At 32.2% G+C, this 26,288-nt stretch overlaps 1 protein-coding gene and 1 pseudogene across 1 annotated transcript; both read right to left on the bottom strand.

Moving 5' to 3' along the window:
* Positions 1–4,530: 4,530 nt before the first annotated feature.
* On the bottom strand, positions 4,531–5,010 carry LOC121245031 (annotated as a pseudogene).
* A 4,437-nt stretch (positions 5,011–9,447) lies between these two features.
* Positions 9,448–11,360, bottom strand: LOC121245030 (peroxidase 7-like). The gene is made up of 2 exons (XM_041143306.1): positions 10,952–11,360; positions 9,448–10,337 (listed from the first exon to the last, which is right to left on the bottom strand). Exons 1-2 carry the CDS (start codon positions 11,204–11,206, stop codon positions 9,591–9,593), a joined length of 1,002 nt encoding a protein of 333 aa, XP_040999240.1. The 5' UTR covers positions 11,207–11,360; the 3' UTR covers positions 9,448–9,590.
* Between the last annotated feature and the right edge of the window lie 14,928 nt (positions 11,361–26,288).

The following is a 26,288-nucleotide window of genomic DNA, read 5'->3' as shown; positions in this document are numbered from 1 at the left end:
CCTCCGGTATGTTCGTCAGGAATGTTAACATTAATTTTACCCACTTTACGATATTTTTCCAACGTCACGCCTCTAGTGGTGTTTCAACCTCGACAAGATTGTACTATTAACTCTAAAAATATAATATTCATTGTAGAAACAAAATAAATGATGGTTAGAAACGATGTAATATGTATGAATTACCTTAATTGAAACAAAATGATTATCAGATTTTTACCTTCTTTTGTAGAGTTTACCCTGAGTCAGACAATGAGCTGGGAACCGGTGGAGACAGGCTATGAACTTCTTTCCTCTTTGGTGTCATAATTTCGAAGCACTGATACATTCATTACATAAAACATTTGTCATAAAGTGTCATTTGAACACAAAACCGGTCCATGATTTGTATTAGCTTCAGGTGACCATTGGCCCTCGTCATCTGTAGATATTTTAGATGACTTAAAATTTTACTCAACTGATACACCAACAATTTTAGCATCAATATCTTCCCTATATAATGAAATCATCTCATACTGGCTCAAATCCACAAAAAAGTTAAAGACGGTTTGACTCTTTTGGTATGCTTCTTGAGTAGAGGGATCATGTTCCTTTTCATCTTCTCTCTCCTCCTCGGGGATAATATCATATACATTTCTTGGAGAAAACTTTTATACCACTCGCCATTGATTTCCTAACTCAAAATCATCTAAGTAGAATACTTGAGACGATTGGGAAACCAAAACAAAATGATCATCTTCATACCATTCTTTTGATGTATTAACACTCAAGAAATATCATCATCACGCACTCCCCTTCGAGAATTGGCTAAATCTCACTAATCACACTTAAACAAATAAACCATAAGCCCCCCCCCCCCCCCAAAAAAAAATATCTCATTCCAATTATATCGACAATAACCTCATAGAAATCAATATTTTCTCTGTCACAACTTCCTTCGACTAGAACACTACTATTTTGCATTTTTGAATGGTATTCTTGATTCATTGTGTGATACTAGTTCCCCAAGAAATACGTGCAGAATATCGAGCAGCGCGTCTTGAGGGGCCACGCGCCAGTGCATACAGTTCGTCCAACATATTGTTTGAATTACTCGCATGCATTTGTACAACCTACATATTGAATAAAGCATAAACATAAAAAAAATAAACAATCATAATATTTTTTTGGTAATTCAAACTCACATCTGTAATGTCATTACCTATTGTTCAAACTATTTCGAAAAATCGTCTTCATGTTTTTTATTTATATCATTTACTCTCAATTCTTTGAGCACATTCATATGATCACTAAAATTAAAGATTAAAAAATACTGACAACTTAATTCAAGTGAGTTTCTATCTCAGGGCAATTGTTTAGCACGTACCATTGAGCTTTTTCGAACTCTCTTCCACACAGATCATAACCACGCGCTGCACCAAGTGGACATACGTATTGGGAAAACACAGAAAACCCATTTCGTTGTCTTGCTTGGTCAACATCAAAATTTTTTTTTAGCCGATCAAACCTCGTGTCAACTCCATGGAAGTATTTGGAATAGAATGTATGTTACTCATCGTCAATATATGTTTCTACAATTGACCCTTTTGGGCAGGCCATGTTACCCACTATGCGTTTCAATTTTCCAAAAAATCATTCAATAGGATAAATTCATTTATACTATACTGGTCCTACAAGTCAAGTCTCACATGGCAAATGAACGGCTAAATGAACCATGATGTCGAATAATGACGGTGGGTAAATACTCTCTAGTTTACGTAATATTATAGCAATTTCTCATTCCATATGATCCAAAACTTTTACATTCAACGTTCTAGAACATAAGTTTTTAAAAAATACACCCAACTCAATCAAAGTCACGCGCATATCTCTTGTCAAGTACCCACAAATACCAATAGGCAAGATACTTTGTAAAAATACTTGACAATCCTGACTTTTTAATCTAGTAATTTTTTAGTTATTTGTTCACACACACCTTGTTAGATTCAAGTTATAATCGTCCGGTAATTTAATATTTATTAACCACTCACAAAATGTAGTCATTTCGTTCCTTAACAATGTGTATCACCCAATCGATATGTAAAAAGATTCTACCGATAAGGCATAATACCTTTTTTATTTTATGTTTTATTTTTTTTAATTTTTTTATTTCTTTAATCAAAAAAATATGTCGGTAGACACCATCGCGACCTAAGTTTCAGTGGGTTTAGCTTTATGTACAATGTTAGGGTGCACACCAAATATGCACCCAAAATATGCACACTATTGCAAATGACTTTTTTTATTTTTCTATAAATATTTTTTAAACATCCTTAACTAATAGTCACTTTCTTAACCATTAAAAAAATATAAAAATATATATATATGAGTGGGTACATTTGGTGGGTATATTTGAGAGTCATACTATCATTTTCCTATCTTTATTGTTAGTAGTATATTAGTGCATACGAGGTACCCTTCGAACGTCAAATATTGGCTTTCGAACAGTACCTCGTAGACAACATCAGTCGAATGTTTCATTTTAACATTTGAGCAGTATTGTTCGAACGTAAAACACATTTAAACAGCGTCTGAACTTCCTGATAGATCGCATTCTCTCTCTATAAACCCCACACTTTCAAACCCGTAGAACGCTCCTCCTGCCTTTGAACCATCGTCGCCAATGCCGTGTCATTATTTTGTGTTATTGTCATTATTTTTTTTTATAAAAAATAGAAAAATGAATAGTTTTCATCAATATAGACCATAGGTGGCCGGAAAACACAAGGTCGGGATACTTTTATGCACATCCCAGCCTTGTATGTATATAATTTGTGGAAGAATGAAAGGAATCGGTGGATTCCTCTCGTTTCAATGGCTACCGAGTTGACTCGGCCATTGCTGAGCTCGATCCAAAAATCGTTCGAACGGGTGTGACTCATGCATCAAATGGTTAAATGACCATCAAAAGCGTTTTAATACAGATGTTTGATGTTCGAACGCTTTTCTGCTTTCAATAACGTTTGAACGATTGTGTAACCATTCGAAATTTTTGTATTGTTTGAACGCTTAGTTTTTTGTTTGAATGGTATAACACAAAACAGTTTTAAATTAAATTAATTAGTATATAATTTTGTGAGGTTTACATATGATATTTTATAACTAATTTTCTTAATTTTATTTTTTAAATTTCAGGTTGACAATGTCTTATAGGGGATGAAAGCGTATTTTGTTAGAGGACTATTTTGTTAGAACGTCAGGTGAAGATCTCTGACTTTCAGGATCTTCTCTAAGAGGGTCATTACTTGCCAACTGTCTTCCTCGAGCGTGGTTGGACACCAATCCTCGACTAGAAGGATGAAGCATGGGATCTTGTTTCCTATATCGACATCGTCTTAAAGTTTTATATAGAGCTTGGTCATTCCAGTCGAGATGATGATGAATCATATATTTTTTTGGTCTCCAAAGCCTTAGTTACATTTTCAGTGGACAGACTCGTCAATTTCATTAGTATCCCACGATTGCGTATAGTGTATTCGAACGTAGTGTCCATGGAATCTTCAGCTACGAGTGATGAGAATACGACTGAGGATGAGGGCTCTAATAGAAATGTACACAATGGCCTCTCTAATCATGAGATGAGACTATTAGTTGTTGGTCCAAATGCTCCTCCCTATAATGGGACGAAGAGCATCAAACAAGCAGATCTATATAGTTTCTTCAAGATCATGAACTTGATCATCGCCAACAACATTGATCATCGACAGCACAAGACAGAGGTTAGCATAGATAGGGCGAAGTTTATGATACTCGTCACTCGTGGGGTGTTTATCGACCTAGTGGGTTATCTATTCATTACAATTCAATTAGAAGTCCAGTATATTACAATAGATATATTGCCATTTGGGATCTGATCACACGATTTCTACTACATGCCGGGGTCCTGACAGATATTATTGAGTGTGTTTGGAAGCCGATTGAATCGATCAATGCCTCCACCCTATCACGAAGCACACCCAAGAGATCATGGAGTATCAGCCAGTATGACATCCATGTAGGCCGAGACATCATGCATATCTACTCATGAGGAGATGGTAGTTATAGTGCATGTAGAGATCCGTAGACAGATATCAGTGGTGATTGATGCAGTGCATACGGAGATACATAGTGTCATCTCTAACTTACGTACAGAAATTGATGTCATGTCTACGACTTAGGTTACGATCAATACTCGGCTAACACAGCTAAAGACACCCTTAGCTGCAGTCGAGGATGTGTGCAGAGAGTTGAGATCGTAGTAGTCTATATCTTTATCAATTTTGCTAGGTATAGTCAATATATGCAAGAGGCAAGTAAACGTGAGAATAAAAAAGTAAAAAGGACAAAACAAACTAGACCCCTCTCTCTCTCTCTTTCTCCTTCTTCTTTCCCAAGAACTTTTCTTTCCTCTTCATTTTTTTCTTTCTCATCTCTCTCTCTCTCTCTCTCTCTCTCTCTTTTTGGGATCAATTATTTGTGGTTGGTTCTGTGTTTTTGTCCAACAACAGCACACGTTCAATTACTTCCAACTTCTATTGCCTTGATGACTAGTTTCTTCACCTTCGCTTTGGGAACAGTAACAGTGAGAGCCCCGTTTTCTATCACAGCCTTAATCTCATCCATCTTTGCATTCTTTGACAGCTTGAACCTCCTCAAGAACTTGCCACTGTTATGCTCCACCCTGTGCCAGGTGTCAGTCTTGTCTTCCTTCTCCACATTCCCCTCCCAGCTTATCTAAAGCACTCTGTCGTCTTCAACTATAACATTCACTTCCTCCTTCTTAAGCCCAGGGAGATCCTTGAACACGTGGGCTTCTGGGATCTCCTTCCAATCCACACGAGAATTGACAAAAGCAGACTTCTCCCTCGCAAATTAAGATCCTGATAGAGAAGAAGAAGCGAGTAGAAAATTCTTAAAGGGATCCCATATTTTGAGCGAGCATGGATTGAAGACATTGCTTCATCTGCCACAAAATGAACTTGGAATCAACGACATCTTCACTTGTTTTCTTGACACTTAGAATGGTGGGGTCTCCAATCCAGTAGAGAACGGGCCATCATAAAAAAGAAGTGGAGAGAAAGTGAGAGGAAGAAAGTGAGTTATCAGAAAAAAGAAGTGGAGAGAAAGAGAGAGGAAGAAAGTGGGAGGAAGAAAAGAGTGGGACCCAATGTCAGACGATTGTATTTCGACTGCACACAACGATTGTATGTAGAGTTTTCTATCTTTATTTGCATTTTTTGTGTTTTTTGTATAGAAAATATTTTGTGTTTTGTAAATTTAATTTAGTTATAAATCATATTTGTATTTTCTAAATTAATTAATGATTTCTATTGTATATATTATTTAATTGCTAATTTTTATATAAATTAAATATTTGTTAATAATTAAGTAAGGTATTGTCATAAAAAATTTTAAAAATTTATGTCACCATTCGAACGGAATATACACAGTTCAAACATTTGTCAATTCCCGCTAGATATTTTTACAATAAAGCTCTATTCAAACTCTTTATTTTACATTCAAATATTAATTAACCAATTCGTTCGAACCTTATAATAATATGTTCGAACGGTAAGTCAATGTTTCTCTAAATTTAGTGACTTGACCTGCCAATTTCTCATTCGATCATATATAATATATGTTCAAACATTTATTAACTTTGACATTCAAATGTTGTTGTATATTGTTCAAATAGGTCAATGTCCTGCTAAATTTTGTCACTTAACTTCTCATTCGACCATAAATAATATCCGTTTGAATGTTTATTTTACTTTGTTTGAACGTTTTTAGTCAATATTCGAACAGTTATTTTATTATGAAGGAAATTTTTCATCCCTACATATACCGTTCAAACGGTAAACATCTTCCGTCATTTTTTAAAAACGAAATTTGAATTTCGTCTCTACATCTCTTTTTTTTTTTGGACAATTTTGATTTCATCTCAAACAAAAATCGTCCCAAAATTAAATTTTTGTTATAGTGATAAGCGGTGCTCAAAGCAAGTTTAATTAATTGGGATTTAGAAATTACCTGATATGCAACAAATTTCGGCAATATAGTACTTGGTTGGGGCTTTTCACTCACGTCTAGCAAGTCAATTTACTAATTGATTAAACGTCTTAACGAGACGTTTAGCGTGAACACTCTCAAAGTCTCAAAGTCTTGGTTGACCAATTAACCATCTCACGAAAGTCAAGTGAATTGATTTAGTTCTTCAATTTTAATCAAATTTCAAACCAGACTAAGCTGTAATTACTTTGTCGTTAGAATATGTGATGCCGAACCAAATAAGAATTATTTTGAAGATTAGGTAATCCACAGAAACTAGAGATTGAGACTAATAATTAAGAAAATATGAAACAAAAAAAGAAAACTCTAATGATAGTATTTACTAATAAAAATCAAAAATTGATTCTGAACCCTGCATCAACATGTCAGTATTATAATTATTTACATTAATAAATTATGAAATACACATTATTTAAATTGAGACTTCATATTTACTTTAAAGTCAACATCAAATGATGTGTTTATTAGGTAATTATCCCAAAATTTACCTAGCAAAGTTGATGTATATGAAAAATGAAATTGCTGTATAACCTGATCCCCATATTCATCCGTGGTGATCTACCCACTCCCAAAAATAATGCCTCTTGCATAGATGTTCTGCTAAAAAAAAAAATATCAATTCCTTCCGGAGGCATGTTGCAAATGACATCTAGAGAAGTGACAAAAGCTCTGTTCAAAAGTGGGAAAGATTTGAAGATGACTCTCTGTTTATGTGGGATAAATGTAGGAGTTCTCTAAACAAGGGCCAGCTGGGGGAGATGACAGTAACTCTTAGGAAAGTTTGGCTTCGAGTGAATGGTGTGGTCTTTGAAAACATAATGGAATGTCCTAATAGACTAATGCTATCTACTAAGACTATTGTAAGGGACTACCAAGTAGTGTAGAATTTCAGCAATTCAGACAGTCAAGTGCAGATCAGAGGTGCCAACATTCTGAGGTGGGAAAAACCAGATTGTGGATATTTCAAAATTAATTGAGATGCTTCATTAGATAAAAAAAAAAATGAAAATAGGGATTATAATTAGAGATGAGACTGGAAAGGTCTTAACTGTTGTGTGCGATCAGAAAGAACATGTAGAAGAGGCAATCATTGCAGAATGTCAACCATTGAGGATAGCAGTGGAGCTGTGCAATGATCTTCATTTGAAGGGGATGCAAGGGAGGTCATCCTAGCAGTTTGTAGTGAAGAAGAGATGCTAACTTGTTATGGTAGATTAGTAGAAGATGTTACATTTCATTTTAAGAACAATACACACTGGTCAATACAATTTGCTCATAGAGAGAAAAACATGATTGCTCATACCTTAGCCAAAAAACCTTTGTTTATAGAAGGAAAGAAAGTTTGGATTGAGGACTTCCTAGAATTTATTGTGGGATGCCTAAATAGCGATCAATTGTATTACATGATAAATTAATGAAATGCAGAGGTTTATTAAAAAAAAAAATAATTCCTTCATGAGGGAAATTAATTACTCAAATTTGTTTAAAAAGCCCAATCTTTCAAGTGGTTGAGCTCTGGCCCAATCCAATTAAAGAGCACTTGACCCAATCTTTAAAGCTATAAGCAACCTTAGCCCAGCTGCAATCCAGTTCACTAGGGTGCCAACTCCAGCATGTATACCACAGCTCAAGCATTTGAGTTGTGAGCTCAATATATAATTGTGTGGCATTTGAGCATTCCACGACTGTATCTAACATTACTAAAAAATATGTATATATTATGTATGTAAGCAAAGAAAATAAAATTGATTGTACTTTATACTTATATGTTCCATTCAAACTTTATATAATTTGAATAAGCTTAATGTGGATCTATCAATTGATTTTCTTCTTTTGTACCTACATGATACGAAAAAATAAAATTATAAATTACCAGTAAAATTAAGTTACCGCTTTTAACGAACTATTGACCAGGTTGATCAATAACCCATCAAAAACCCTTTACACAAAAAAGGTTGAGGGAGTTAATAGTTTAGAAATCTAACATTCTATATCTTGGTATGTACCTAATAATTAGGAGGAATATATATAATAGGATTTCCAGGAATATAATATAAGCTTCTTGTGATTACTCTATGAGTAATGCTATTACGCTCACTAATTTATATCACTCACTTTACTTCTTTAACTTTGCACCACAATATTGTATTATGTGGCTTATTAAAAAATTAAAAAAATAATAAATAAAAAATTATATAAAAAGGTAGAGAGAATCTAGAGTTCTAGTCTTCTTATTTTTATATTCTCGGGCTCCATTTTATTTTAAATATATATATTTTAAACTTTTAGTTCCTAGCGTCCGGTCTATTTTAAGTACAAGGACCTTCAATTCGTGGTTTTCTTTCAATTCCTAAATAGAATTTGTATGTATCTAACACAAATTTTAAATTCATTTTTATCTATCCAATTAAAACCTTATTTTTTTTTCCTTTTTCAGTGGAATCAAATAGATACTTGTTTTTATAGGGAGATTTTATATATATAGATGTTCATAATGAAAGAAACAAAAATAGATTTAGTAAATAATGATAACAAAATTCAACTTAGAGAAATTAAGTAATTAACAAAAAATAACCATAACAATTTAAAGTTTTCAATGAGAAAATGCTATATATATAATTTAAAACCTGATCATCAAGGTTATTTTTATCTATTAAAGTAAAACAACTCTCCAGAGGTGATGAGAATGTAGATTTCAACCAACTGCAAAGGAATTCATATTCCTTGGAAAGTGGGTTGGGTGAGAATCCAAATTCCCATTAACATTTGAAATTTCTTCATTTAAATGAGCCTTGTAACATAATTAATTTATACATATCACATCAAGATCTCCTAAAGTGATTGCTCTCATTTTGGAACTTAAAAAGTGGAAGATAAATAGGCACATAAAGTATGTATTACAATGTCTATATTTATTCGAGTGGCTTTCTTGACCAACATATTAGTTGAGATTTGAATAATGAATTGAAATGAAATTAATTCAGATGAAAGTTAAAAGTTGAATAAAATATTATTAGAATATTATTTGTTAATATTATTATTGTTTTGGGATTTAAAAATATTGAATTATTTATTGTATTTTATGTTGGGAATAGTATATTCCGTTTGAATTTTGATCTTAACAGCATCAAATGCTCATAAATATTGTAAAAGTCACAAATTTTTATGTATTTTATCTCCCACTTCAAAGTGATTAACAATTTCACAACAAAATGAATCCATTTTAATATTTGACAGGAAGTAGTACTACAAGTTTGATAACTATAAAAAAATTATATATTCTAATTAATATATATATATATATATATATATATATATATATATATATATACACTCCGATTTATAAGAAGCAAAATCTTCGTCAAAATACAAGAGTTATCACTTATAATTAATGAACCAATATTCAAACTCCCAACAATATTTCAAATCACAGAAGGTCAGGTTTCATGAGTTATTGAATAAAAGCATTGGGAAAATAATTTGGAAGTACTGAACAATATTACCCTTCAACGGGCATTAATATAATTGCAATTCACTCGAACTTCACCTTCATTCCCAGTAAGAACTTGAACATTTCCAAGCTTTGTCATAGATACCAAAAACTGGTTCTCAAACAAGAAGGGTTGAGATGACATTGCTTCTACAAAAGGAGCAGTTCTTGGATCTGAGTAGAGGTCTTGATCTGTTGTTAACAATCCAGCCTTCCTCTTGAGATTTGTGTAGAAAACAGTGTCAAAAGTCCTCGGAGTTATGGCATCGAGATAAACAAGGTCAGTTGAGTGCCTGCATCTCTTCTTCAACAGTTTCAAGTAATAGGTATTGAGAGAGGGATCAGGCTTTCTTGTTCCATTAAAGTTATACAGCCTATTTAGAAATGGACCACAAGTTGATCTTCCAATGGTGTGTGCCCCAGAAAGAGTGACTAAATCAAGAATATCCAATCCTTTAGCTTTGAAAAGTTGGATTAAAGCTGTAACATTTTCATGGCCTTGAGGAACCATTTCGGCTTCTTTGGCTAGAGAAATTCTCCCATCTTTACGCCCAAATGGGACTTCCCAGAATGGACCTCCAGCAAAAACAGTGGCATCTCTAGCTGCAGCAGTGAGAATATCAGCACAAGACACTGTTCTTGGACACTTCTTCTCGAGTGCTTCCTTAATGTCATCGATCATTTGGAAACCTCTCAGACTGCTGCTGACATATGCTGCCCTCTCGCTTCCTCTATAGTTCAACAGAATGGATGCATCACAGCCCTGCAATAATGCACAATTATTAATTTCTTTTTTCAGAAAAGCTACACCTCCGTATAATTACATGATAAACTATTTCGAGATAATTTTGAACGTAAAAATTTAATCGTTTAATTTATATTATAGCATTAGCCCTTGTGAAAAATGATATTTGCAGTCATAGAGTGTATAAGCGCCGCGCATTCTTTTTGAAAAAGTAAGTAAATCTAGGATCCAAATGAAAAAATTAATTTTTTAATAGTGAACCCAACTCTTTTTCAAAATGAGTACGTGGTGCTTGCATAACACATGAATATATCTAGCATTACTCTATATATAACTCATGCCTAATTTTTTTTTTTTTTTTTTTTTTTTTGAGAAAATAAGTTTATCTATATATCTCACATACAAAGGCGCACGCATATCACACACACACATGTATGTATGTAAATGTGTATGTATGTTTGCATAACATTTATACTAACTTATTATCTAGTGTAATGTAATTGGACAATCTTCCCTTTCTATGCAAAGTGATTTTCAAACTTATAATTAACTTCTTATTAAGGAAAATTATTAGGACTTTCATTTGATAGATAGAAACTGTATCAATGTTAGGTACATGTCCCTAAGCTTACCCTAACAGCACAATCGTGGAAGTGCAAACGAATGATGCTGGCAGCCAAGGTGAAATCCTTCTGAATCCAGGCTCCTACTTTTTGCTGGATGATGCCCTCAGCCTCTGGACATTTTTTAAGGTAGTAGCCTAAAGATAGGAAATCTGCCGGATTCCGGGAAACACCCTTCTTAGGAGCTGCTGCATTTATAGATTGAATGGCCACCAAATGATGAACAAGGATGATAAAGATTGCCAAATAACAAAACTTGATCATAATTGATGCTGGAAATTAAAGAATAGTAAGCTGGAAAGGTGTCTGTGTTTGCTGAATTATGCCTTAGTCTGTTGTATAAATAGTTCTTGATAATTGATGCTGTTTTCCTGTTTAAAGAATAGTGAAAACGTGAGAACCACTCTCCATACATAAGGTTGACATGCAAACATGTAGATTTGGCAAATCACTCTCAAGTCAAAGAATAATACTATATTTATTTAATTATATATATAATTTTTTTGGGTTTTTAGTGGTGAAGACAGCATCAAGGGGAAGCCTCATGTGCTGTCAAAATGGGCTAACTGTAAAGTTTCAACAGTGCTAGCTGTATTATTTCTCAAAGATATATAATTTAAAATATAAAGTCCATTACCACTTTGTTTCCTTAAAAAGTCAGATTATAGGAAATGTTTTAAGCTCCCAATGATGATTTCAGTTCAAGTTGTATTGGAAGTCCTGCAAAATAAAGGAAGAATGTGACCACGAAGTCCTTATAAGAAATCTCTTTCAATGTTGATTATCAGTAGTGACAATGTTTGAGGATATGTAAGAGACACATGATATCCCTCTAGGACTAGTAAGCTGTATCTCTGTGTGTCCAAAATCATTCTGAAGATCAGTCATATATCATCTGATCATCAAGACTTTGTTGCATTTTCTTTTGATTCGAATCACGACCAATTTAATCATCTTAAATAAGACACCATGCCAGCCTAGAAGGTCACAAACAATTAAGAGCATTTTTTTCTTTTTTTTTACGAGAAATGCTAGCTACAATCGGAAAGAACTAAATCTTACAAAAGTAAACAACCTACAAGCTAACATGTGACTTCATATGATACTATATATGTTAGATCTACTTTACAATAAAAGTAACTTTATAATAAAAATAATTTTATAATTTAATTTACCGCATCAAGTTATGTCAATTTATAGAACATTTACTTTTTTAGAATATCTTTGCTTGGTCGGCCAAGTACCGAACAACACTAGCTAGCTTTCTTTACCTTAACACTTCGTTCACTGCTGGCCTTAGAACTATTACTGAACCGGCCTTCGAGACGGAAGGAACGAAAGCAGCGGGCTACATTTCACCACAGTCCAGTACGTAGGTAACGATCGACATCCTTGTTGCCATTTCTGCCATAATTGGGAGACCTCCAGTTATTTACGTGTAATGAATATAGTAGAAGCAGCTAGCTAGCTTCTTATAATTCTATAAAAGTAAATATTGACTATTGAAGACCTTATCTTGATCATCATGTGTGCAACGTACAGCTCGAGAAAAGCCTCAAATAGTGTCTTTCTCAAGCTCTAGATCTCTTGATATATATGGAGAGAATAGGCTGGGATTGGAGGGTATGTACGTAGTGGGCCTATTGACCAACCAATTGAGGGTTTGATTCACTTTCAGTCCTTAGGTTGCTTAGTTTGCAGTTGATGTCGAACTTAGTCTATCAATTATATCTATTTAACTGTCGGAATTTAACCAATACTCGTCCTGACATAAGAGAAATTAGTCACAAAATCAAGCAATCCAAGTACTTTCTAATTTCTCGTGAATGGTATATAAATTAAGTACATAAGGATGGTTTAAATTACTTTCTTTCGTGGTCTAATGGCACGTTTGGACATTTAGAATCTCTCAAGATTCTGTAAATAGTAGTGAAATAGTTTAAGTTAAAATGTTTTATTGAGTTTTAGAAAATAAGAGAGAAAAAGTTAAATAAAAATATTATAAAGTTAAAAAAAATGTTTGAATATTATTTTTATTTTGAAGTTTATGAAAGTTATATAGGTTTTTGTGTTTGAATAATAATTAGGTAATAATTAGATGAAAAAGTTAAAAATTTGAAATTAAAAAATATTTTATATTTGAGTGATATTTGAGAACGAAATTGTGAGAAGTTTTGAACATTTTGAGTGTTAGAATATTATCATACTTAGAATATATTCATAATATTATAGTATGTATGGTAATATAACTTATTCTCTACTATATTTAGTTTATTATGGAAATCAATTTGTATCAATTAGTATAATTGATTTATTGTATTTTCATTATTTCTCTAATCTCATTCATCTATAAATAGGACAGATGTTATATATTCAAGAACAATTGATAACAATAAAAATGTAGCCCTCAAATTATGTCTCCCTCCTCTCTTCCTCTCTCATTTTCTATTTTATTTTATTTTCTACATGGTATTAGAGTTATTGGTTAACGTCACGCTCAATTCTGTGAACTAGTTCTTTTAAAGTTCTTCAGCTAACTTTACCTCTCACAAAATTTTCTCAATTACGTCCCCTTTTTAATATAGTTTTTCTCATATTTGACCACCAATTGACTGCACTAGCTAGTTGTCATCGGCATTTTGGCATCAGAGTCATCGACTTCATAGTGTCTCTCGCAACATTTTTTTAATTCTTGATAAATCTCATATTCAACGTATTATTTGATATTTTTTTTCCATTCACCACATGTTCTTTATAGGCTTCCTAAGCACTCACTTAATAGATTGCCTTCATGATAAGTCTCATATTTAACGTATTATTTGGTGTTCTTTTCTATTCACCACACATTCTCCAAAAACTTCCTACACACTTAACGACTCGTCATTTATGAGAAGCCTCATATTCAAAGTGTTCTTCGGTATTCTTTTCATTCACCACACGTCCTCCAGAGACTTTCTACACTAATTAACAGATCTTCATTCGTGACAAGTCTCATATACAATGTGTTCTTTTGTGTTCTATTCCACTCACCATACGTCCTTCAAAGGCTTTCTATATACTTAACGGATCGATATCCTCATTTTCATCATCAATTTCGTACATCGGTTTGTTTTTGCCCGCCATCCACTTGCACCACAGAGACACCTTTTGTGGGTTCGTCAGTCGGATCCAAAAGTCTCACCCATATGGTCGGCAACTTGATTTTATCTACAAACTCAAGGTGTCGTCTTCATCATCATCCTGAGTTTAAGGGACATGTTAAAATGTTAACATATTTAGAATTATAGTATATATGGTAATATGACTTATTCTCTACTATATTTAATTTATTGTGTAAATCAATTTATAATAACAATTAGTATAATTTATTTATTGTATTTTTATTATTTCTCTAGCTCCTTTCGTCTATAATTAAGGACAGATATAATGTATTCAAGAATAGTTTACAATAGCAAAAATGTAGCTGGCCTCATGTTTTGTCTCATCCTTCTCTCTTCTGGTCTCCTTTTTCTATTATATTTTATTTTATTTTATTTTGTATATTGAGAATTTTATGTGTTATCACTGCATCCAAACACCCAAATCCCTCTCGTCCAGTTCTCAGCCAGTAAACTAGTATTTTGGTTAGACCCAAATAAGAAAGCCACTTACAACTGCGTCCTCTGCCCTTTGTTATTCAAACAAAATATCCATTGAAAAACCAAAATGTTAGCCTATGCTTTAAATGCAGGGCTGCCAGATCAGGTTCGATCCCTAAGATTCGTAAGATTAAAAAATGCAATCAGTTATCGTACATGTGACTTTTTTTCTTTTCCATAAATATTAATAGTCACCTCTGCCATGATTGACATGCTGATTTTATTTCCTTTTTTCTAATTTATTTTTTATTTTATTTTATTTAAATAAAATAAATTATTTAATTTTTTTAAATCATAAAATAAAAATAATATTAAAAAATATATTTTAATAACATTTTATTTAATTTTTTAATTTTAATCTCAACTCATCTCATCTCACCTTACATTTTAATATGATTACGACTCTAAAAAAGCCTACAGAAAATGATCATCATATATCAGCAGACAGACAAAAGAAATCCTAAAATTATGAAAAACATAAGTGGGGTGGCTGTTAGTAGTTAGGCCTTGTTTTGTCCGAAAAGAATGGAACTACTTTATTGATAGGGATTTTCATCGTTGGCTTTATATACCTAAGAAAGATCAAGAATCTTTTTTCTTGGCATAAGGTTAAATATTTGCCAAACATATAAATTATAATACACCTACTAAGAGAATTTTACTTACAAGCTGTTGGCCGCATCCTCAATTTGTATAATTGGTTGCTTTTCCCTCTTCTAATTAATTTATTTGCACCATTGCTAGCTTTAACTTCATTTTCATTTTCCAAGATGAAACCGAGGATAATGGAAAAGAGAGGAAATCATGGTATGGAAAGTCTTCATCATCTTTTGTGTCAATCATGTACAAGAGATTTGAAAATATTTAAATATCTTATATTAGTCATGATAGATACCGTCTTAAAAAGTACAATTCTACATACAATCGTGTAAAATACGTAAACGTCGCGTATATAATAAATTGCTTTAAAAAATAATAGAGTCTACTATAAAAAAAATTAATTTTTTTCATGTGGGTCACTGTTTTATTCATTTTTTTCAAAATGATTACGCGGCAATTACATAATTCACGATTGTAAATATCTTTTCTCTTATAAAAATAAGATTTTTTTTTTATGTAAATTCTAAATTTGTTAAGTTTTTTAAAAAAATTTAGTATGTAAAATTTGCACACTCGAGAACCATACAAACCATTCCAATCTTATATGAGCAGCACGAGTTGGTCCCGATAAAGAACTAAAAAATATATATATATATCACAATATCATTAAAAAGAAAAATCTTAATCACCAAGTAAAATAAAAAATAAAAAATAAAAAAAATTGTATTGGGACAAATTCTCGTTGATTTACACGGGTGATTTAGCATTTCTGATCTTATATTCTCACATGGGTACGTATATGTCAATCCCAAATGAAAAGATGACTTATCGCATTTAATGATTTGGGATCCACAATTGCGTCAATCCCTATTCAAAATTTTGAAAGAGACATAAAACTCAATGAAAAAATACCAATGGCAAAAATTAAGTAGGTTTGGAAACTTAGATGAGTTATAAAATTTTTATCTAATCTCATTTTATCTTATTTTATTTTATTTTTAAATATAATTTAAATATAAAATTTTTAAATTAAACATTATAATTTTTTCAAACTTTTAAATAAAAAATAATTCTAACTTTCTCAAATCTCCAAACAAAAATAATATTATAAAACTATATTATTACAATATTTTAACTTTATAATATTTTTTATTCAAATTTTTCTCTCTCTTTTCTCAAAACTTAAAAAATACTCAACTCAAACTATCTTACTACTATTCACAAACTGAAAAATATTAGTATGCCGCTTGAGTTTATCCCCTCAATTTGACCGCTCATGTACTTAATTTTTTTAATTATTTTTTACTTAATGTTTAAGAAATTGACTTTTAGTGGTGTATTTTTTTATTTTTTAAATATATTTAAATATATTTAAAAAATATAAAAAATAAAAAAATAAATTTGTCTAGGTGGCATGCCCAACAGTCATTGCTGAGTGTCAATCTAGCACTATTCTCACAAACTATCTTATTATTATTTATAAAATTCACATCTCATCTCATCATCCAAATAAATTAATACAATCTACATAATCCTAATTAAAAGTTCAACCACCCATAACCAATCAACTTTTCGTTGGGTCATAAATACAATTTATGTTACTTAAAATAGACCAAATTAACTGAAATGCTACTCGAGCATACTTTAAATGCCATAGGTCATCTTTTCATTGTTAGGTTGAATTGGCACGTCCTTCAAGTATCTACAAAATTTCATCATGCCCGTCAATTGGGAGGTGATTACCTTCACCGATGAATGGATTCTATTACAAATTGACATACAACGGAAAGCATAATAAGGAAAGCAATTCTTCTCCTTATAGTCGCTTGACGCAAGCGGTGGGGGAGTCATTGACACCACATCAGCCGAAAAAAAATAGAGACAAAAAGACAAAAGGCGTGAAAGAAAAAAGAAGAAAGATAAAACAGAATTATCAGATTTCGTCTAGCTTTCTTCTTCGTGTTCAATTGTCTATAACCCATCAATCCATGCAACCCAACTTTCCTTCTTTACATCCCAACCAAATCTACTTGATTTGCATCAAAGTTTTTGAAGTTTCAAATTCCATGGCTCTCCTTCACTGTTACAATTCCTCGTAATGGCCACGGGAAGAAGTAGAGAAAAAGAAAGCACGTACATTATCTTAATCTTGCACCCAAAGATCTCACATATCAAATCTTAAAGCTTTTAACTTTACTTTCATTGATTAGCCAAACAAACAGTGAAGTTTAAAAGCAAGCTAGAGAGCAGAGATACTCCTAGAGGCAATAGCGGTAGAGACTGAACAAGGGAGGTAGAAAAATAGGGTTCACCATGAGTTTGAATCTGCTACTTATCGTAGCCATGGTGGCCACCAACATCCTCTCCCTCTACCATCTCTCCTCCACAATTCAAACTTCTAGGAAATCCACAGCTCCGCCTCCTGTCCCTAATCGACTTCTTCACCAGCTCAACACCATACGCGCCACCATCAACCACCTCACCTGCCTCCAACCCACTCCGAATCCTGTCACCAAAGCTATCGTCGCCACTACCACCATACCATCAGATCTCCTCCTCTACTCCCTCCTCTCTCCCATCGCCACCTCCTGTCACTACCACCTAGACCTCCTCCACCAATGTATGAATTATACTTCATTCTCTCTCTACCCCCAGGACTTCAATGGGGTGGCCGAGTCCCTCTTCCTACGTGGTTGCCATCCATTCCCTTGCCGCTAATGCTTCTCCAAAACCCCACTGAAACCCATAGTCTCTTTCCTACGATAAAACGATTATTTGTGATAAAAATGATTATTTATAATAAAAATAGACTTATTTTAATAGGAAATAGTGGTCATTTTCTTATATGGTTATAAGCTTAAAACCAGGATTGTTCACCCGACCCGACCCGACCCAAAAATCCATATTCCGACATGACTCGATTTAGGTATATGCCGATTACTCGATTAGCTGTTTTGAAACAAGTTTCAAAAGAATCGGGTGTCCAACCCGACCTGATTACACAGGACGAAAGATTCAACTATATGCTTCATTCAAAACCAAACTATATTGCACACAAGATGCTTACTTCAAAACTCTGAAAACGAAACAAATCCACATCATCTTCAAACTAATGAATCAAAACACAATGCTCCAAAAGCTACTACAACAAAACCAACCCAAAAAACCACAGAACCCATATCATTAGTGTCAAGATTCGAAATCTAGCAATTACCAAAACCAAGACCAACAACCTTCTTATAACCCCTAAAACAAAATTAATCCCCAAAACATACAAACCTATTTTAATCCACTAAGAGCATCTTCATTGGCTTGGCCAAATCCAACTTCAAAATTTAGTCAATATCACACTTTTTTACATTTGTCTATTTCATTTAAATTCAATCTCCACATTAAATTATTCATTTGCTCATTATATAATAATAAAAGAGAAATGATATTTACAATCATGAAATGCGTAAGTGTTGCACACACTTTTGAAAAAAAAATGAGTAAAGATGAGACCAATATAAAAAAATTAATTTTTAAATAGTAAATTCCACTCTTTTTTTTAAAGAAGTGTACGGTGCTTGTACAATCCATAACTGTATCTAACATTACTCATAATAAAATATTATTAATTTAATAATTTTTTTATTTAATTTATTTTTATCACATTTTGCAGCTCTACCAATTAAATGTTAATAATAATTATATTCTAATTAAATTAATATTAAAAAAACCATATTTTCAAAAAGTCATTTAATATTAATAACAAAAAATATTTAATTAAACTCATCTAGAATTCTATCTAAGTTTATTAATTACAAATCAAATAGTATTTTTGCTTGGAGTGAGAAATTAATATTTTAATGTTTGCTTAGAATGAGAAATTAATATTTTAATATTTGATGAATCAATTGTAGTTTTTATCTTTGACTAACTACTGTAACAAAAATTTAAATTATTTTAGATTTGTTTAATTCAATGCGAAATTTTTTTATATCAATTATATAAATTTTAACTAATTTTTTTCTTTGACCAAATCGATGAAGGTGCCCTAAGCTCAGAACGAACCCAGAAACCAATAGGCTCCAAATCATGCCTCAGGCAAAAGCAAAACTTTTAAGTCCATTAAATAAGAAACCAACCTTCAATAAAACAGAAACTAAAACCCACAAAATCATACTGAAAGACAGACATACAGACCTCTTTTTTCACATCAGCCTTCCTAGCTATCACTACAGCGAATAGCAGCCTGGGCACGCAATCTAACTCGAAAGCCTCGATTTTTGGAGGCTAATCAGAGGTTCACGAAGATATGATATTGGTTAAGATGAATTGAGATGAATTAAATTTTTTTTTTATATATATAAATCGGGCCTAAATCGGTAGGTTTGTTAAAAGAAAAAAAAGGGGGATAAGGTAGGGAACGGAATTTAATTGTTCAGCCCTACTTAAAACAATAACAACATTAAATACATGTTCTCATTCTAGCCGAAAAAGAAGATGGGAAAAGAACAAAAATAACAAAAAAAATGAGCTTTTAGGTGAACAGATAGATATACACTTGTACATATGTACAAAATAGGTACACAATAAATGGAATTGTACCTTTTCCTTTTTTATCCTCGGATCCTCAATAATTATATATATATATATATATATAAATGTAACTAGGAAAGATAAAGATCATGAGTTGTATCCCTTGTGTTAAATGCAAGACAACTAAGAAAGCAAGCATTTCCCTCCAATATTGATGAGTAGTACCAGGATGCAGGCACAATAATGCAATTTGGCCGTTTTCTGGGTTCTAAAAAATCTGCATGAAAGGTCATATTCCAATATCTCCCATGGCTGCCATGTGTTTGAACCTCCTCTAATGATAACGACCTTACACATGCATGCCGTTTCTTTAACTTTGTAAGTTTATGTAGGGACAATTTCTGATGGCTCTGTTCAGTGCTAGCTAGCTTGTGCATCATTTTCCGCGCCCATAAAAACTTGACTATTGTCACTATCATCATCTTATAAATTTGTATCTTGGGATCATAAAGAATTACTCATGGGAACTCCAATCCACCTTCATTTTCTTGGATATAGGAAAAGTTGGTCCATTTCATCATAAATCACATAATTATGATATTTTGAGATTTTTTTTTTTTTTTTCCTCTCAACTACTTAAATTTTTTGAATAAACAGTAATTTTACATTGTATCAGAATAGAAATCATGAATTCTAATTCTGACTAGTATACACTCTATTCTATTTAATTACATATTCTATGCACGTGTTAGCACTACATGGAAAAATGAACATTTGTGATAAATTATTTGTGATGATAATAATTATTTGTGACGAATACAAATTTATTTTAATAGGAAATAATCATTTTTACAGAAAATAACTAGACATAAATAAACAATTTTCTTGTAATATAGCTTGACACATGTACTCATTGAATGAGATTTTGACTCCGTAGATAAAGAGATGTGTTAAGAATATAATATAAATATTATGTATTTTATTTTATGGGAAAAATAGATTTAATGAAACTAAAAGATAATGGTATATATGCTGGATGGGAATCCTTACTAATATAACAAAATAATCATTAGAATGTGGAAAAGAAAAACAAATCGAGAAATGAGTTCTAATGATTTTGATTCTATAATTTCCCAAATTGTGATCGAGAAAAGGACCTCATCAGTTATCATAAAGGTAATCTGTCGACTAAAAGATAATTCATCAACATTAGCTAGTGTCTGCATTGAAACTATCTGTATTAATTTGAGTTGGTGGTTGAGGATATGATATCTCCTCCCCCGCAATATTGTTGCATAATAATTAGTGGGGCGTGAAGGTCGTAGCTCTCAAAAAAAAAAAAATATATATATATATATATATGGAGTCAATTGTTTTTCATTTTTTTCATTTTTGGGTTTTTTAATTTTATTTTTCTTTTATTATTTTTCATGAAAAGAATATTTAAAAAAATTATAAAATACCAATATATTTTATTATTGTAGCATCCACTTCATATATAGTATATTCGATCGGTATGCTGAAAAATATGTTTGCAAACAGATTTATTCTTCTAACGAAACAAAGATATATAGTTGCCCGGCCCTCTTGAAGTCAACATACTCATCAATGGAGCAGGCAGTAATTGAGAAAGCATCTTATGAATTAATTGCTCCATCTTCAATGAATGGTTAATTCACTGCAATAAATACCTCCTTTGGCCGCGAGGGATTATGGTAGCAAAAAGCAAAATTTTGAATACTATTTCGGTTAAGGCCGTATTAGAACGAAATATTTTAATATCGGTACCATTATAGATACCGTTTCGAGATAGTCTATATATAGATAAATTAATTATATATGTATAAATTATATTTCAAAATAATATCAATGCAAGTCTTAGAAAGTTAAAACACATATTTATAAAACTCAATAATACTTTTAAGTTCTCAATTCAACTATTAAAAAAATAATAACTCGTCTTCAACATGAAAAGGGGAGTAGAGATTTGATTTTCAGTCCTCAAGAAAATGAAATTAAAAAAAGTAAAGAAAATGGTTTTCAAATGTGAGAATTGAAGTAAAAATTATGAAAATACACTAAAAATACAAAAAATCCACTAATTTTGGCCGGTACACCAAAACCGGCTGGTATTGACCGAAATGCACCGGTGTGACCGGTATTTGACCCGGTACGAAACACATAGTTTTCCTGTATCGGTCACTATCCCGACACGGTAAATACCAGTTGTATCGGCTAGTAGGACACAATATTTAAAACTCTGGCAAAAAACCTCCCTTCTTTTCCTACAAATTTTAATCGTGAGATGCTCGTAGAATAAAATTGGTGACATAATGTGTTTTTCTCCACGAAAAGTCCAACTTATGGGAAATGTGCTCATTTTTCTACAAGATTAGTCGCGAGAAAAAAAAAATTTTATCGTGAAAATTATGATAACCTTTAGTAGAAAATCATGGGAAAAAAGTATTTACAAAGAACTTTTATCGAGAGAAATAATCATTTATGACAAGAGAAAAATTATTTGCCACGAGTTATATTCATGGAAAATGCTAAGATATTTAAAAAAGAAAAAAACCAAAATTGTAAAACCAAAGGCAAGCTATCTCATATACATCACAATAATAATTGAAGAAAAAATGAAATGAAAGAAAAGACTAGAAGGAGAGAATTATAGATGGCTAGGCTACATAAAGACTAGGGCACAATGGTTCCTTTGAAGTGATCGATGTGTCGTAAAGGAGCTTGCACTTGCATTTGCCATAGAGAATTATGAAAGAAAATACTACAACATACCTAGTTCCCCAACCAACTTGCACTTGCTGGCTGCAAAGGGTAAAAATCAGTATTTAGATTAAAAAAAAAAAAAAAAACTTAAAAGAAGAGGAAGAAAAAATAGAAATAACAAAAGGTTTATTGGTATAACTAGATCACAACTATATCCCACCAAGTATTCACTATAATCATTTTTTCTTTACATTTTTTTTCCTTTCATTTCTATATAACTAAACTCAATGCCAGATGTTTAGAAAATGAGGCAGTATCTCAGTTCTTCCATCACGTATCATATTGATAGCAGCAACCACAACTTCCAGATAAAGCCAAAAGCTATGACAATCTACCAAAATTGAAATCCAAACTACAACATGATACCATTCCTCGGACACTACTTTTCCTCCATACATATACAATCCAACATCAACTCAAATTTCCATTCACTTCCTCTCATACACACGTATAACATAATCCGAAATAAGTGTACATATACATGAATCGACCAAACACACACATGTACCAGAACCCATTATCACCTAATATCAACATACAATCTATTTAAATATCCAATTGTTCTTACAAGCTCCATCCATACATAATACATTTAAGGTACACGAATTTATTCAATATATGTAACCAGTTAATTTACACATGTACCCTATCATTTTTATCACCTTAGATCAACATGCAATTCACCAGTCTTGATATACTCAACTTCAGCCATACTTCATAAAACTCCAGCCGAGGACACCCCATGCCATCTTTACATATAAATACAATTTCTCCATTTAATCCCAACACTTAACACAATCCATTTTAATCCAAACTAATTCATGCATTCATAACAACACCTCAATACAATCAATTAGGAAGCATAATCATATAATTACAAACCACTTTTATACTCAATCATCAAATACAAATAGATTTAAAGATAACCAATATTAGATATGTCCAATGAATACCACAAACACGAAGATACACACTCGATTCATTTATCACTTGTGCCCAACTTAAATCCATCTCACAATCCATCGTTCATGCAAAGCACACCCAACATAATGAAATATGTCCAATTCTTTCAAGAGTGTCCTTATAAAATTCTTATGCTACTTAGTAGAACTTATGCACCTCCAAAATACTGACATGTTGCAACTATACATCATACATACTCCACACAAACATAAATTACAAGAAAATCAATTTAAACACAATTTGTCCAGCCACTTAAACCAACACACAGTTGGTCTTTCCAGCTTCATACACACACCATCAACAATCTAATCAACATATCACTTCAACATCTAATATCAATTTGCATTATTCTACTCCACACTTCTATATACATGACTCAATTTATAAAATATATTACTAACGTACTTGCTGCCCATATACATCAACCCAACATATGAATTAGAATCAACAAATATTACTATGCTCAATTGACGACTCCATACAACCTCAACCTTCATATTTACTTCATTCAATTAATAAGCCTATTAATAATAAATAAAACATACATATTCAATTCATCATGGCCATTTAAACTCAATATACGCAAACCAACACAAAATACACATACTAAATCTATAGTCCATTTAAACTCTACATAAAACAAACCAACACAACCCCCATACTTCACAATCTCCACGCTTTACTTACAACTCCATTACAATCCCAACCAAACCTTACTTCACACGGCACATCTAACTACATAGTCCATCCTGACACCACACATGGCATCCGTCCACTTCACCACTACATAATCACCCCATCATTTCACACAACACACAACTCCACAGACAATTTTTGTGCCATCAACTTAGTATTTGCCATGTGTGTTGTGTGAAATGATGGGGTGATTATGTAGTGGTATGATGGGGTGAAATGATGGGGTGATTATTTGCGACACATGGCATCTCGCTGTAAAAGGGCCTGTTCTTTTTCTACGGACAATTTTTGTGCCATCAACTTAGTATTTGCCACGATGGTAGATCTTGAAAAAAAACCCGTGGAAAAAAACAAATTTCTTGTAGTGATTTTACTTATTGAAGGTCATTAATTAAGAAAGTACCAATTGACATGCAAGCTAGGATATATATATATATATATATATATATATATATATAGTACTTATGGCATGCACCTTCTTAGTTAACCGGTTTTATTGGCACTGTATTTGCAATAAAACTTAATTAATTTCTACTACTTTTAGGCTGGACAATGAATAAATAAAATTATTACAGCCGTAAAAAGATTTTATAAAAGTAAACTAGTTTACAAACTGACATAGTTTTATATGACATATTAAATATATTTTATAATAAAAATAATTTTACAATCTATGAGATTACATCAAATCACATCAATTTATGAGTTTATTTTTATGAAATCTTTCGGTGGCCAACTAAAACACATTTCTCATTAGAAAATACACCAAACCATTTATTAACATGACCGCACGTACATATATATGTAGAGAGGTAGATCATGATCAGAGAATAGAATCAAATCTGGATAATTCAGATTAATGGCCGATCGAAGCCTCTTGGAAAGAAAGAAGAAGCTAGCTAGCTAGCTTGTAGTTCATCATGTGGGGTCCTTAAACATTTATATAGAAACAAATAAAAGAAGAAGAACACATGCATGAAAGGGATAGAATATTATGCATGGCAGATTGACATTTCAGAAGCAAGCATGATCGATGTATGTTGTTCGTTAGAATAATGCAAGTGTCAGCTTACATAATCACATGGGATGTCCCTTTTGTGCCATCAGTTTATAATGCCAAAGGTTGATACGTGGTAGCTGCCTAGCTTGCTTGCTATAAATATATTTATTTATATATATATATATATATATATATTATTCCAAGCCCTAACCCTAAAAACGAAACTTCTAACTTCAAACCAATTATTAGCATGCAGCAGCTCATGTGCTGGCCGGTGATCATCAATGGTGTGTGTGTATATATATATATATATATATATATATATATATATATATATATCATGCATCAAACCACCCACAACAAAGTAGGCCCATTCATCAAGGTCGAGTATTTTCCAACCCAGTCTGGAACCCGGTTATTCGGGTTCCGGCTCGGAAGAAATCCGAGCCGGTACCTGCATAGAAAAACTCAAGTAAACCCGGTACCCCTTTTTTTCGGTTTGAATGTTTTGATTTTCTTTTTTTTTTGGTTCCTTCCTAGCAACAAAATGGACAGAAACTCAAAAGAAAAATGCATATTACATCCAATGAATCATCCATTTTATGTTTTTGTTTTTTTTACTCTTTTCTCCATGTGGTTTTTTATTGGTGGTTAAGGAACATTCAGGCTTAGATTTAAAAAATTAAATAAATAGAGTCTGAATGCTGCATCAACATTTTTTCATAAAAAAATATTCATAACATATAGGCTTTAATTTAAAAAAATTAAAAATTTAAAAAACCGGGTGCAATCCGGAACCTGGTTCTGGATTTTTAAAAACCGATTTCAATGCGGGTTCCAGCCCGGGTTTGACCCGGGCTAACCCAATCCAGGTTCCAGCAGAGTTCTCGAGCCAGAACCCAGATGAACAATACTACAACAAAAGTAGACTATGGATTGGGAGAATTGAAAGATCACGTTCTCTATTAATTATTATCTTTTAAATTTGGGGTTTCAAGTCAAGGAGATTCACTACAAAGAAAAATATTTATAAGCAATAGTCAGTCTCGTCACAAATACTCGTTTTTTTTTATAGTGAGAGACAGACATCAAGTAAAATTATATATTTTACTGCATTTGTAATATTTATACAAATTATAAC

Source organism: Juglans microcarpa x Juglans regia, chromosome 8S (genome assembly GCF_004785595.1).
Source record: "Juglans microcarpa x Juglans regia isolate MS1-56 chromosome 8S, Jm3101_v1.0, whole genome shotgun sequence".
Classification (NCBI taxonomy): Eukaryota; Viridiplantae; Streptophyta; class Magnoliopsida; order Fagales; family Juglandaceae; genus Juglans; species Juglans microcarpa x Juglans regia.
The sequence above is the reverse complement of the archived record's forward strand: the minus strand, read 5'-3'. Positions and strand labels throughout refer to the sequence as shown.

What these genes read in the sequence shown, in the direction of transcription:
- LOC121245030 (XM_041143306.1), bottom strand. Translation starts at nt 11,206, where the DNA reads ATGATCAAGTTTTGTTATTTGGCAATCTTTATCATCCTTGTTCATCAT. An exon ending in TCCACGATTGTGCTGTTAGG is followed by an intron (nt 10,338 to 10,951) that starts GTAAGCTTAGGG and finishes GCATTATTGCAG; the next exon opens with GGCTGTGATGCATCCATTCT.